This window comes from Mauremys mutica, chromosome 9, assembly GCF_020497125.1.
Source record: "Mauremys mutica isolate MM-2020 ecotype Southern chromosome 9, ASM2049712v1, whole genome shotgun sequence".
Classification (NCBI taxonomy): Eukaryota; Metazoa; Chordata; order Testudines; family Geoemydidae; genus Mauremys; species Mauremys mutica.
Window position 1 is genome coordinate 88,189,367 of NC_059080.1, and position 14,552 is coordinate 88,203,918.

At 43.3% G+C, this 14,552-nt stretch overlaps 1 protein-coding gene across 1 annotated transcript in view; it reads left to right on the forward strand.

The window, feature by feature from the left end:
* The window catches only part of LOC123377276 (multiple epidermal growth factor-like domains protein 6), a 269,454-nt gene that overhangs the window by 198,111 nt on the left and 56,791 nt on the right, over positions 1-14,552 (forward strand). The window contains exons 8-13 of the mRNA XM_045029959.1: positions 1,235-1,357; positions 3,417-3,539; positions 7,055-7,192; positions 9,481-9,603; positions 10,226-10,348; positions 11,962-12,132. Of these exons, the coding sequence (XP_044885894.1) occupies positions 1,235-1,357; positions 3,417-3,539; positions 7,055-7,192; positions 9,481-9,603; positions 10,226-10,348; positions 11,962-12,132 (801 nt within the window). The remainder of the gene's footprint in view (positions 1-1,234; positions 1,358-3,416; positions 3,540-7,054; positions 7,193-9,480; positions 9,604-10,225; positions 10,349-11,961; positions 12,133-14,552) is intronic.

Consider the following 14,552-nt stretch of genomic DNA (forward strand, 5'->3'; position numbering starts at 1 on the left):
CAGTCACTGAGGGCAGCAGTTAGTCAGCACTGGATAGACGATGACTAGAACAATTATAGAACAATAGGGAAGGTGCCAATTTAGTACTGTGGGTTCCCTCTTTCTCAAGGCTGGAAGGAACCTAGTCCCAGTTGTGTTAGGTTGCTTGTTTACCTTCCGCACTTTTTAAAATAATCATTTACATGAGGTAGGCAAGTGTATTTTACATCATCATTAAAAGTTCCTCAACTGCTATATATCTTCTGCCTCTTTCAGCCCACTGCTTTGTCATGGGCCAAGTGCCTGTTCAGATGTCAGATATCAGCCAAGAAAGGCAGAGGACTGAAGGTAGTGTCCTTCATCTGGAAGCTCTGCAGATTCCCCATTATTCATGCAAATTCAAAGAAATTTCATTTTTTGAAATCTAATCATTAAAATGAAAGAGTAAAATGTTATTTCTGATACTACTGCTGTCTCTAAAGCGCACACGCACACACACACTGTTTTAGTGGATTTTCAACCACATTTTCCTATCTTTTAAAAAAAAAAAAAATTCTGTTCTTGTTGCGGTATGAAAGATGCACGCAAACAGAGGAAATGGAGTATAATGAAACAGTGAATGTAAGTGGAAACAAAGTGCTGTCAAATATTTTTTCCTCTTTCAGCAATGTCTACATTCATTCAGGTTTAACTACACTGCAATGAAATACCTGTAGCTGGCCCATATCAGCTGACTCAGCTTGCAGTGCTCAGGCTACAGGGCTGTTTAATTGTGGTATAGACATATGGCTTGGGCTGAAGTCCAGGGTCTGGGACCCTCTCCCTCTCGCAGGATCCCAGAGCCCAAGCTTCAGCTTGAGCCTTAGGGCTTGTCTACACTGGCAATTTACAACTTTCTCGATAAGGGGTGTGAAAAAACACCCCTCTGAGTGCAGCAAGTTTCAGTGCTGTAAAGTGCCAGTGTAGACAGGGCACCAGCACTGGGAGCTGCACCTCTTGTGGAGGTGTCTTTTTTAGAGTGCTGGGAGTGCTCTGTCGCAGTGCCTTAGCATTGCCCTTAATGTCTACACTGCAATTGAACAGCCCTGCAGCCCAAGCCCCACGAGCCTGAGTCAGCTAACACAGGCCAGCCATAGGTGTTTAATTGCGGTGTAGACATACCCTCAGTTACAATAATCTTGTAACAATGGAAGGCAAAATCATTTTCAGACAAAAACATGACCTTTACATTGACAGTAAATTTAATTGCTTTCAGTGATGGACCCCTGCACAAGTGGGAATGGAGGATGCTCACACATCTGTCAAAATGAGAGAGGATTTGCAAAGTGTGAGTGCCATCTTGGGTACTATCTTTCTGCAGACAGAAAGTCCTGTGGAGGTAAGAAGCTGCGAAAAAGACTACTTAATGGGGAAGAAGGGTGTTATTTGGTATTATTTCAGTGTAACGGCACTTTTAATGGAAATAAATAAATTGTGTGTGAGTGTGTGTGTATGTACTATGTGTAAAGAATATAATATTTTTCACACGTGCACACACACACTATATATATATGTGTGTGTGTATATATAAAATAATATTTTCTCACACACCAGTGTGCATGCACTTGCACATATGGATGTGTAATACGAAACAGCAGTTCTCTTTTATTTTTTGACTCTCCCTAGGCCTCCAAAGGTTGTTTTAATAATGACAGTTATGCATTTTAATCCTTTAAGACATTGTATTTACTGTTAATTGGATGCGGATCTAGGGATAATCTGGCATTATTCATGTGTGATCCCTTTTGAAATAATGCCCCAGATGAAGATATTGGAAAATTGGTTCAGATAACACTCTGATCTAGATCAGTGACAACCTATATAGAATTCAAATGTATTTTCAGCCAGGGAACTACTTTCATATTAATAAAGAAACCACTTTGTGGAGAGAAATCATTAAGGCTAAGAATTCCAAATATAAAAAAAGACAGGCTTCCAAGTGGATTTTGAGAAAAATCTAAGGTGGTTAGGTGCCTAAATCAATGAGATTTAGGCACCTAACTCCCTGAGGTTCCTTTGAAAAGTCACATAATTTTGCCAAAATCTCCAGCTTGTGAAGTGACAGCTAATTAATGAATCTGAATAAAATCTTGGCAAGCTTTAAACTGTGACAACTTTAGGGAAGCTGCCAAATCTTTCACCCTGAAAACTTCCACAAAGTAGCAAATGGTTTCTGTACAGCCCTGGGCCCCACTCTTGCAAAGGCACTGATCACATGCATAATGTTACATGCTGCTGTGCCATAAAAGGGTCTTGGTGAGGAGCACAGAACATCTCCTTACCCCAGCACGCTTGGCTAATTACAAAATGTACCTTGGGAAAATTAAAATGAACTAGCCAGAAATGTAAATTTAGAAAGAAATCTGAGCTTCTTAGTTTTTGTTCTTGTGCAGCTACTCTCTACAAGGTCAGAACCTGGCTTTTTAGCATGAGGAATCTTGTTCATTATTCTGTGCTTGAAAGCGATCCTCCTCCTGCTCCTTTGGGTTTTCCAGCTGTGCTGAACTATATTCTTCTGCACTGGCACTTAATTTGCAGATGGTACATTACAATGATGATGGGTCAGAGCACTTTGATGTGTCTGTAGAGGACCCCCTTCCATGTGCATCCCTTCCCCTTTTCACAGGGAAGACGTGGAGTGCCCCTCCTTTGATCGGTGTAGCTATCTCTTAACTCAACTTTGTGGATATGTCTACTCTGCACTGTGATTGCAGCATGCATTGACATACCTGAGCTAGCTTTAATCTAGTTCATGTGAGTACCAATAGCATAGAAGCCACCACAACATGGGGTTAAGCTTGTGCTAGCTGCCCCATGTAAGTACCCACGATCCCAGATGGGTTCCTACAGTCTGCAGTGAAGCCCATGCTGCCCTGGCTTCACTGCTTTTGGTACTTACGCTAGCTAGACTAAAGCTAGCTCCGGTATGGCTGTGTGTGCTGCAATCACAAAGACATATGATGTATCGAAGAAGCTCTGCAGAGTTCAAGGGGTGGTGCAGCAGAGGAGGTGCTGGTTTCCATGGCACCATCCCATGCAGAAATCTTGGTGGCAGGATGTTCAGTTAAGGATGTATCCAAACCAATTTGTCACTGTCCGAGCAGTATAGATAATCAGGCGTCTCTCTTATCATTGGTTTAAAAGTAATGGGTGTAAGGAGTGTGGTCTAGTGATGACAGCTTCAGGTGAAACGTGATATTATACGTGTAAAGTATTATTTTGAAGGACGGTGTTGTGGCTTCAGTGTTTGTGGAATTGCTCGGTGCTGCCTTGTCTACTAAGCATAAGATGTTATTTCAGTGGACGCTTCTGAAGACTTCTGTTTATATGAGCATGGAAGGGTATAACTTCTTTAAAATATCCCAACTGATCTTATTGCTGATCTCTTCATTTTGCAGACATTGATGAGTGTGCAGAAGAGACAGCCAGGTGTGCTCATCGTTGTGTGAACACCCTAGGGTCCTTCACCTGTGTTTGTAATCCTGGGTTTGAGCTGGGGGCTGATGGAAAGCAGTGCTACCGTAAGTGAAAGTTTTACAGCAACACATTTCAGGTGATCTTACCTGGATAATGCAGTACTTCAGTTTTAATGCAATCAGATTAGAACTCCCAGCAATAAAAAAGGATGCACAAATTCTAGCTGAGTATTCTTGCCTTCATCAGAAACACTGCTGCCATTTTGCAAATTTATATATTCTTGAGCATGTATTTCAACCATTACTCCACTGCAAACAGCCCCCTTGGTTTCAAAGGGCAAACAGCCCCGCTGGTTTATCTTCAAAAGGTAGTGAATGATATGGTGGGTGTGATTCTGGAGTTACCCAAAGACACTTATGCATTTTACTGATGTTAGATGGAATTTATTCATTCTCACTCTCCTTTTTCTCATGCCCTGTACCTGGTGCAAAGGGAAAACCCACATGAGAGCCTGACATGCTTGTCATCTCTCCAGATTTAGTCAGGACTCTCCTGACATTTAGAAAAGTGTATTGAGTAAAAAAGCAAGATATATCATGATGAAAATAATCAAGGAACTAAGACTACCAAGGCTATTAAATTCCCAGTTGTCCTTCCTCAATCAATTAAATGCTTCCCAGCTGGCTCTCTTAAACATCCTCTACTCAACACACTAGTAACTTGCTCCCTGTGATGATAAGTGATCCTCAGGCTAACCTAAGGGGTCAATGTTAGATTAATAAAGGAGATGGGCTGGAAAAGTTTGTGTTTTTTATGGGTCTGGTGTAAGCTCTCTGGAATGCTGTTGTAGACAAAAGCATGACCTGTTTTAGTAAAGAGTTAGGCAGTAACTGTTCACTCTAATGATGCTGGGCAGAGATTTTCAGCAGAATTTCCCACATACATTGTGCACTAGAGGTTAATACAATGTTTGGGGGGAGGGTGTTGTTCTATGCAATGTTTTAATGAGGGAGGAAAAGCTATTCCAAACCATACAAACAAAACTAAATGCACAATGATTATCAAAACTGGAAAACGATTTGAGATACAAATGAGGAACGATGCATATCACCATAGCAAAAAGAGATGCTACTGACACACAGAAAATTATATCTTATGTGAGCAGCATAAGGGGTCTAGACCACTCAGGTTCATCCTGGTTTTATGCAAAGATTTTTCTTATTAACTGACAAATCTTTGTGTAGCAGACTTATGCATGTCTTGTTGTAGACAGGTTCAGGACTCACCCCAGCAGCGCCTCCTGCTGGTGACTCCGTGAATTAGCTCATTCCAGCGCTGGAGCGCCCTCTGCAGGCCGGTGATCCGCCTGTCCTCAGGCCCCCGTGTCCCTCCCTGGAACCGGTGCCCTTTTACATGGGGGTGCTGCCCCCTGGCAGTAACCCCTTTCTCTCTGGGTCTCCCCTCCTCAGGGAACCCCCACCCTCTATCCCCACCTTGCCTCAGTATTGGCTACTGCCAGTCATTGACTAGCCCCACACTCTGGGGGCAGACTGCAGTATCAGCCTACTCATCACAGGCAAAGGGGTTTTGGACCTGCTGCCTTGGCCTACCCCTGGGTTGCCCCTTGCAACCCCCCAGTACCTTTTAGCCCTCTGCTAGGCCGCAGCCTGGGGCTTTCCAGGCTGGAGCTCCCCAGCTCCTTAGCCTGTCCCCAGCCCTGCTCAACTCAGGTATCTGGTCTCTAGCTCCCTGCAGCCAAGCCCTTCTCTCTCTGAAGGCAGAGAGAGACTGCCTGCTTCTGGCTTCGCTGGCCTTTTATAGGGGCCAGCTGTGGCCTGATTGGGGTGTGGCCCAGCTGCAGCCACTTCCTCAATCAACCCAGCCTAGAGCAGCAGCTCTCAAGCCCTGCCAGGCCGCTTTTAAACCCCTCAGGGCAGGAGCAGAGGTCCACCCTGCTACACTTGGATACAACATTAAGAAAAAAATTAAAACAAAAATATTCTGAATCTGTTTTAGGTACTTATGTGGCCACCGTTACCATATTATCATGAGCATCTCAGTCTTTAATGTTTTTATCCTCACAACACCCCTGTGAGACCAGGCAGTGCTATTAATCCCCATTTTACAGATGGAGAACTGAGGCACAGAGAGACTAAAGGCCCAACCTTCAAAGGTATTTTGGTGCTTAACACCCATTGAAATGACTTGTCCAAGGTGACACAGTAAATGGAGCAAGGAATGGAATACCGAGTCCCAGGGAACCCCTCCCCCCCCATCATTCCTCTCTCTGAATAAATGGTTGTACTTCTTACTATGAACCATATATGGCCTTCTCTCTCCCCCGTCCCAGCTACACTAGCCAGTATTGCAGTCCCTGATCTCCTGAGCATAGGGACTGCTCAGGTAGTGGTGCAAGAAGGGGCAAAGTGTAGGCACCATCACGCACCCACATATACACACCAACCAGGCGACGTGGCTGGCCACAGAGGCAAGTATAAGCTGCACCTTTGTACAAGCTCTAACAGCAAGCACACTCCTTCTATGTGCTGGAATGCTCCAGCAGGCATGGCCACTCCTTAAGACACAGTGCTTTCCAGTGCTCCTGCTGCGGTGTGGCAACTTGGATCACCCTCAAAATGGGGCCATGCTTAAAAGCTGCAATCTGGCTGTATACTTAGAGTGGTGGATTATGAATCACCTTCATTCTCCAGGTCTGCAAATGAAGGGCATAGGTGGGAATGAGGATGTAAGGAGCTTCCCCTCCCACAGGAGCCCTTCTACAGGGCCTGGGCAAAACCTTGTTGGGGAGCATAGTCTGTGTCCATGTTCTCTCGTGTTATGCAGCCACAAGGTGCCTGAAAGAAAACCGAGGGAGAGGCTGAGAGTGATGCCTGGGTCATGGCAGGGTGAAGGCGTTCAGGCAGTGTAGCTGCAGTCTGTGTAGTCTTGGAGCCCCCAGGACAAATCCTGGAGAAATAAGTCTGAATTCCTTCTAAAAACTCCAGCTGCTGTGCACCTCCTTCCAAACGTCTCTAATGTACCAAACAGTGCCAGGACAGCATGTTTCATGCATTCCTGGTTAGTTGAACATTTGGGGCTACATTCCTGAGCTATGGTATTCTACATGACTATGAACATGAAAATACCTGTTGGAATATTTTGAAAACTTATTCTCCCCCTGCCTGCTTTTGCTGGCTGTACCCTAAGAGCACCCTGTTTGAAATGAACAAAGCAAAACCCCACCTTGGTGAGCCCTCTGTCTAATTCTCATGCTTCCTAGAATGCTCACAATCTCTTCTTCCAAGCTCACTGCCCTTGTTCAAAGTCTATGGAAAGTGCACCCGGGGATATGTATTTTGTGTACACTAGTGCCATAGACACTTTGCTGTAATCGTGGGCCAGCACCAAGTTATTCAGCACAAAGGTGAATATGATACAATGGTACAATGGAACATTGTTCAGTAGCCCCCAACATGCTCTTCTAACCTCTGCATGGGTGAGTTTATATTTTCTACTACAGTGTTTAGCTTCCCAGCAATCAGTTTATGGACATATTGTATTGATGGCTATTCTCTAATTACTCTCCTCTTGTGCTTACTTTTGATTATTTCCCTGGAAGGCATCGAAATGGAAATTGTCAATAGCTGCGAAAGCAACAATGGCGGTTGTTCTCATCACTGCGAGCACTCGACTGGTGGGCCTCACTGTTCTTGCAACCAGGGATATCTCCTTGATTTGGATGGGAAAACGTGCATAGGTAATACATGGTAAATGCAGCATCTCTTTCAAAGAGAGGAGAGGGTACACATGGTCCATCAGAACAGAAAGGGAGATGGATGTGGAAAGGGAAGCCTAGAATAAAGCTCTCACTTTTGGAGGTATCTGGTTTTCCCCTTCCTCTTGTCCTTCCTTTTGGTATTTCAATAAAATGGAGCTTGTCTAAACTTCCCATTCTATATTTCAACTTGGCCTATTGAGAGTTTGATGGGATTATTACATAATGCTTCTACCTGCATTGAAAAATGACACCTGCATGAAATTGTTGTCAAGATGACCAAATTGTTCACAGCCCAAATTTATTTCCTGTCTCCTCAGGGATTAAAATTCCTTTTTCTAAGGTGTTCCATATTCCCAGGGCTGGCTCCAGACCCCAGCGCGCCAAGCATGCGCTTGGTGCGGCATGCTGCGGGGGGCGCTCTGCCTGTCGCCGGGAGGGCGGCAGGCGGCTCCGGTAGACCTCCCGCAGGCGTGCCTGCAGATGCTCCACTGGAGCCGCGGGACCAGTGGACCCTCCGCAGGCACATCTGCAGGAGGTCCACCGGAGCCGCGGGACCGGCGACCGCCAGAGCGCCCCCCGTGGCGTGCCGCCATGCTTGGGGCGGCGAAATTGCTAGAGCCGCCCCTGCATATTCCAAGCAACCAACAGATGATTACCTCTAGTTGTGCATATTGGACTAATTTTCAGAAAGTGATGTGCGCCCACTTGGAGTCCACTTTGCAGTAGAGAAGTTCTTCAGCTCCTATCATGCTCATCCATTGTCAAGATTACACCTCCTACTATGTGAGAAATTTCCCATGGGATGTGAAAGCAGGGAAATATTAGATGCGTAGGAAGAAAAATGTGGCGATCTGTGAGAGAGGCTGATAATGGAGAATTTTTAAAACAAGAAGGTCAATTCTAGAATGGATCCTGAAATGGGAACTGGGAGCCAGCTGGGTTAACAATGGGATTATGTAGCCTTGTTTCTTTGTGTGTATAAGAAGACAGGCAGCAGCATTCTACACATGCTGGAGACGGGCTAATGGAGTACTCATAAAGAAGAAAGTTATCATGGTCAAGGTGAACGTGAGGTGAGAGCATAGATGAAGATTTCAACAGAGCTGAGGAAGTGAAAAGGTGTTCTGACAGCAAAAATCTTTTTCATTGGCTGCAAGCTGCACATTTTAAAATACACAATGAGCTTTTAATAGAACTAGGAGACAAGATATCATCTGAAATATTGCCAGGCAGCTTTGCTTGTGACATTTGCAGGAAAAGGAATACTCCTTGTTCAAATAATCTGCTTTAATCAATTTTGTGCTGACCTCTAGCCTCAATTGATTGATTACATTTTCTTTCTCCACTCTCTGGTGTGTACATTTCCTAATAATGGTGGTGCCCATTCCAAGGTTAATTGAGATGCTGACCTTTCGCATCTGTGGCTGCTCATCTAGTTAATGGTCAAAAGCATTTTGCAAACTCAGCGTTGACAGGCTACCTCTTGAATCGCCACTTAATAGCTCAAAACACTGGAAGGGCTGAGATCAGCTGAGAGCCTGCAGTTAAAAGATAGCAGCTTGATTCTTGTTTCCCTTAATCAGGGCAACAGTTTTTGACCACATAAATTTTCCTGCTTATACAAGACACAGTGAGATGGTGGCAAGTTGAGTATCAAAAAGTAAAATTGCTTATAAATATGTATCTTCTTCTTCTCTGAGAATGCTTTGTTGAATCAAAGGTTTCTGTTCACTGCTGTCTATTTCATGTCACAACAGGCCTGAGGATTGAAAATATTCATATGAAAAACTATCAGCTGTAGATTAATTAATAGTGAAGAGATGCTAGTTATATGCTAGGGTGATTGAGTTGTTGTTGTTTTATTGGCATTTTGGTAACACATAGGAGCCGCCCCCTCATGGACCAGAATGCCAGTCCTGGACCAGTTCTATATGCTGTACAAATATAGAATAAGTCCCCTGCTACAAAATGTAGGCAACACCTGTTCTTAATATGTGGCAGTGTTCTTGTAGACAGCCCTGTCTGAAAGTTTAAAAAAAAATTGAGATGGGGGAGGTGATAAATAAGACACAGAAAAACTGGCCACTGAAGTACATTCTCTTTCCTATCTAAATTACAAAACTGTGAGGGCTTAAATTATCGAGAATGCATTAATAACAGTCTTTTAATTTCATGAGTCAGATGAGCAGGTTGTCTGTTCAGCACAATCTGTGTTTGAATTGCCACCAGGAAGCCTAACTGAACCCCCAACCCCCTTCTCCCTTCAGACCTGGATGAATGTGAGTCCAGCGAGGCCTGCTGTTCCCAGTTCTGCATCAATTACATTGGAGGCTACGAGTGCAGCTGCAAGGCAGGGTTCCGACTTAACGCTGATGGCTGCGTATGTGATGGTAAATGACTTAACACCGATGTCTGAAACTGACTCAGAGCACAAAAGGAAAAAAAGATTTCAAAGCTTCTTCTAGCATTTCATACCAATTTCCCTGTTAAGAGAGCGTGGCAACAAATACTGCTGTGTTGATAGGATTTTAGCACTGTTTCCATTTTATAACAGCGGGGTGCAGTAATGACTCAGGGTTGCATACAGACCGGCCCCTAAACAGGAGCGCAAGAGATGAGTCAGCATAGAAGAAGCCTTTTCTCCTTCCCCCATGCACATGATTCATGGACATGTCATAAAAGATGATTGTTTTAGTAATCTTACATGAAGGGTGAAGTCCAATATTTGGAGGTTTGGCTAAACCCTAGAAGTTGGGATACATGTCCAGAATTCTTGGACCTACATAGCAGTGCTGTTTTTCTGGTGCTTCTAGTTGAGCCATAAATATAGCAAGAATAGCCTCTTCTCTCATGCACTTATGGTGAGAACTGGGGAGCACAAAGGTCCATTGGAATGGGAAAACAATTAAACAACGTTTTCCAGAACCCAGAATGAGTTTTAAATTTTGGATTTTAGATTTAGGTAGGCTCTTGCTTTATTCAAACCTGTTACCATTAATATTTGTTTTCCAGATGTGGATGAGTGTCTTGGTGACAATGCCAGCTGTGACCAAATCTGTGTTAATTCTCTGGGATCATACGAGTGCATGTGTAGAGAAGGCTACAGACTTAATCTCGATAGACATTCCTGCATCTGTAAGTTATTGTAAAGCTTGAAGACAATTAAACACTTCTCACCAATTTAGAACATGACTTTAGAGTCAAGATTTCTAGAAGAGACTAGAGATTTTGGGTGCCCAACTTGAGACACCTTAAAGGTAGCGAAGCCAAGCCATATGGAGCATGTAGGTCCCATGCAAGCCCTCAAAATAGTGACTTGGCCATCAGATTAATGGAAGATGTGTGGCTAACTTTACTGCACTGCTCTCAAAATCTCAACCTATTTTATTTTGACAAGTTAATATTGCTCTTATTTCAATTATATTATGAAGATAGGCATCATATAAAAAATACAGAGACTCAAATTCTGCTCTGTTAAACCAGTGCAAATCCAGAATATCCTCACTGAAGTCAATGGAGTGACTCTGGATTTCTACCAATGTAACTAGGACAGAGTTCGGTCCAATGACTGCTCATTTAATAATCTAGTTTAATTATTGACTAAACTATGGGAGGGAGCTTGATATTTGTATCCAACTGAAAAAAACAACAGCTAATTGTATATTCTTGTAGTGCTGAATTTTCAGCTTTTTGTGTGTTTTAGAGCCAGGCCCAAAACAAAAATCTGTAAATTGAGCAGCGCATCTAAATTCAAACTTATGTTTAAATGGGATCAAAATACTCCCAGATTTGGGGGAGGAAAGAGGCAGGCAGCAATGGGATGTGGCATGTAATTCCAGGTTTGAACTTCAGCATGCTCAGATTTGGCCCAGTATAGGGTATGTCTATAGTGCAATCAGAGTGGGAACTGCAGCATGTTTAATCAGACAGGGCCAGCTCCAGGCACCAGCGAAGGAAGCAGGTGCCTGGGGCGGCCAATAGAAAAGGGCGGCAGACCGTCCGTTGTTGGGGCGGCACGTCCGGGTCACTGTCATCGGCACTTCGGAGGCAGCTCAATTGGTCCGCTTCAGTCTTCTGCGGCAATTTGGCGGTGGGTCCTTCTCTCCCTGTCTTCTTCTTTGGCCGCACTTTGGCGGTAGCCCAATCTTTTTTGCTTTTTTTTTCCACTGCCGCTTGGGGCGGCAAAAAGGCTGGAGCCGGCCCTGAATCAGACCCAAGCTAGCTTTAATCTAGTTAGCTCAAGTAAGAATAGCAGTGAAGCCACAGCAGCACAGGCAGCAGAATGGTCTGTACAAGCCCTCCTAGAGCCCTGCATATGTCCTTGGGGGCAAGCTTGTGCTGCGACCCATGCTTCCCCAGCTTTACGGCTATTGTTATTCAAACTAACTTGATGAAAGCCAGTTTGGGTATGCCTAGCGTGCTGCAGTCACACTTTGATTGCAATGTAGGCATACCCATAGAGATACTTTTGGTTTGAGCTGCAGACTTGTCGAACCCCAGATTCAGAGTTTAGATCTAGGGTTTTAGAGGAGGCTCAGTTGTTCTTTCCTCTCTTTTTTCTGCTAATATGTACTCTATTTATTAACATGAATAATAAAACAGATTGTGTGACTATTTTATGTACTGTACATTTTAAATAATATCAGTCTGACTTGAAACATCTAATGCACAAAAAGCTGTAAAAGGAGGACTGAACTCCGGAGTGATAAGATGAAGCTCTGAAGCTGGCTCTGTGTTCTTAACACTAGATGATGATGAGCTGGAGGAGGAGGAAGAAGAGAAACTGGAGATCGCTAGGATTCCAGGCCTTCAGTTCAGAAGACCTCCTCAGCTGCTTCATTATGCTGCTGCACTTGATGCCTTCTATGAGGATGAGGACAAAGATGTACGAGGAGAACTCACTCTCATGCGTAAAGTTGGTAAGTAAATTTAAAAAATTATAGTTTTTAGGAGAGAAAACACATGGTGGCCAGAGTCAGTAGCTTTGTGAAGGGTGAAGATTCTCTAGGGTGGGAAAGAGATCTTGAGGGGAGAATGAACAGAGCCAGGAAGACTGGAGCTGGCATGAGGCCAGACAAAAAGACAGAGGGCCAAATTCTGTGGGGTGGGGTGGAGTTGCCTTCAGGGGATGTTGGAAGGAAGTGTGCCAGCCAAAGACAGGCTTCCTGAATCATTCTGAAGGCTGAGGGCGGCTGCAGTCAGAGTGGCTATGGGGGGAACACAATTGCCGATAGCCCTGACTGCTACCTCAGAAAGGGGCAATATTCTCCACAGTGCCGGTGCTGCTGGACTCCAACCTCACAGAAAATCTAGATAAAGAAACATAACGGCTGAATATTTTGTGCAGTGTATGTGGAAGGAATGATGGTATTGAACTGGTCATAAACTTGAATAGTCAGTGTGTGTATAACCATAACGTACACATGCCATGTATTTGCCTGAACAATTGTGTATCCAACCTGGAAGTTACCTGAGACTCAACATCCCTGTTGTTCCAGCCAAATAAGAAGGCTTGGTCATTATAACATAGACTCAAAAGCACTATGCTTTCTTTTTGGTGGATGCATTACTTGATCATAGTGAGAGGACACATTTTTTTTTAATTTTAATTTTTATATTGTATGGTATCATTTTGGTAATTGCAATGTCTAATTACACTTCAGAGGGACTTTGCTCCACAGCCAGAATTCAGGGGCTAGTCCTGGCTTTAATCAAACAATTAACTTTTATTTATATAGAAAAAAAAAGATACAACTTCCAAAAATGATGTGATGTTTAACTTGCATTTAAACAGAAAGCAGATACACTAGAAGAAAGAGTAAAGCAGCAGCCAGTCATCCACAGCAAGTTATTGTGAAACTGACAACCAATGGGGAAACTGACAAGCAGTATAGCCACATGAAAAATTAACAACATAGGCACCAAAGTCTAATATTGATTGCCCAGGGTTGGCGTTTTTTTCCACTATTGAACCTACGTCTTTTTAGGGGGTTGTAACTTGGTATCTGAGCTGCTGCACTTTTCCCAAGGCTGATGTAGGGTGCCAAGATTGGCTGCTCTAATGCCTTAAAGGTGGCAGTGATAGAAGAAAGAAAATATCTTTTAAAGTTTACAATTTTTAAAAATTCTCAAATATAAAATTATTTCTTCCTAGTTTTAAAAGTCTTTTTGTGCTGTGCTCTATATTTTAACAAAACAGCCTGTCAAAACATGTCCTGTTACAAGCTGTACTACAGACTGTACTATAAGTCTAGTGGCTTTTACTACATTTTTAAAGTAAACACAGTAACCTTTTCAGTGGTACTTTGCATATAGATATTTAGGTCTGATTTTTCAAAATTGTTCAAAACTGAATTCTGAACATGTTTGAAAATCTGACCACCTACTCAAGTTCCTCAATGGAAGCTGTTGGGTATTGATTGGCTTAGAAAATCTGGCCTTACATATGAAAAACAAGCAACCCACTGACTTAATATTAGCTGAAGGATCCTGGCAACTTCATTTTAAACACTCATCGAAATCCCCATCGAAAAAAGACTCCTGTCATGTCCCTCAAACCTTCTTAGAGGACAGGCTGATTAAATGGATATGCTAGTAATATAAAGCAGATATTTCAACCAGGGGCAAGTTTTTTCCCCTCAGCCTATGATAAACACTATGTAGCAGGCAAGCTTGTACTTGCAACTGTGTGTGGATTTGAAGGGGGTGTATATGTGTGTGACACAGAGAGAGAGTTAGGAAAACAAATACATTTTCATGTAAATAAAATGCTTACTTATAATCACAAACAGAAAAAGAGATGATAAACTTTCCTAGAATAATTTAAACGTTGCTCTTGGAATATATTGTGAGTATATTGATAATATATAGGACAGCTTCCAGCTGCTGTAACTTGAAAAGAGGGGTTTGGAGAGGTGGCAATGGATATCCTCTCTCAAGAAATCCTGTTGAAAATAGGTGGTAGTTGGTCCTCCTAAAGACAAAAATATTTGCTCTTCAGAAGTATTTTCTTAAGACCTCTCTGGCAGGGATTTACAGTATCATGAGGGATGAAAGATAGAGAGCCCAACTTTCCTTTGTTAGGCTACAGAATTTTAAGAGGGGAACTTCAGGACCTCATCCAGCATCTCTGGGGCTTACATCGTATCCTGAAGAGCAACAGACTTGGACTCTGGTTGGCCAGTGTTGAGAGCCCTTCACCAAGAATGCCCTGCCCACAAAACCCCATTTTGTTTAAACTTGAGGACTCTTCTTGTCAAGACAAAACACGTTGACAATTGGGAAGATCCATCAACAACACCGGTGCTGCTTTCTTTAGATTGACAGTGCTCCATGGAGT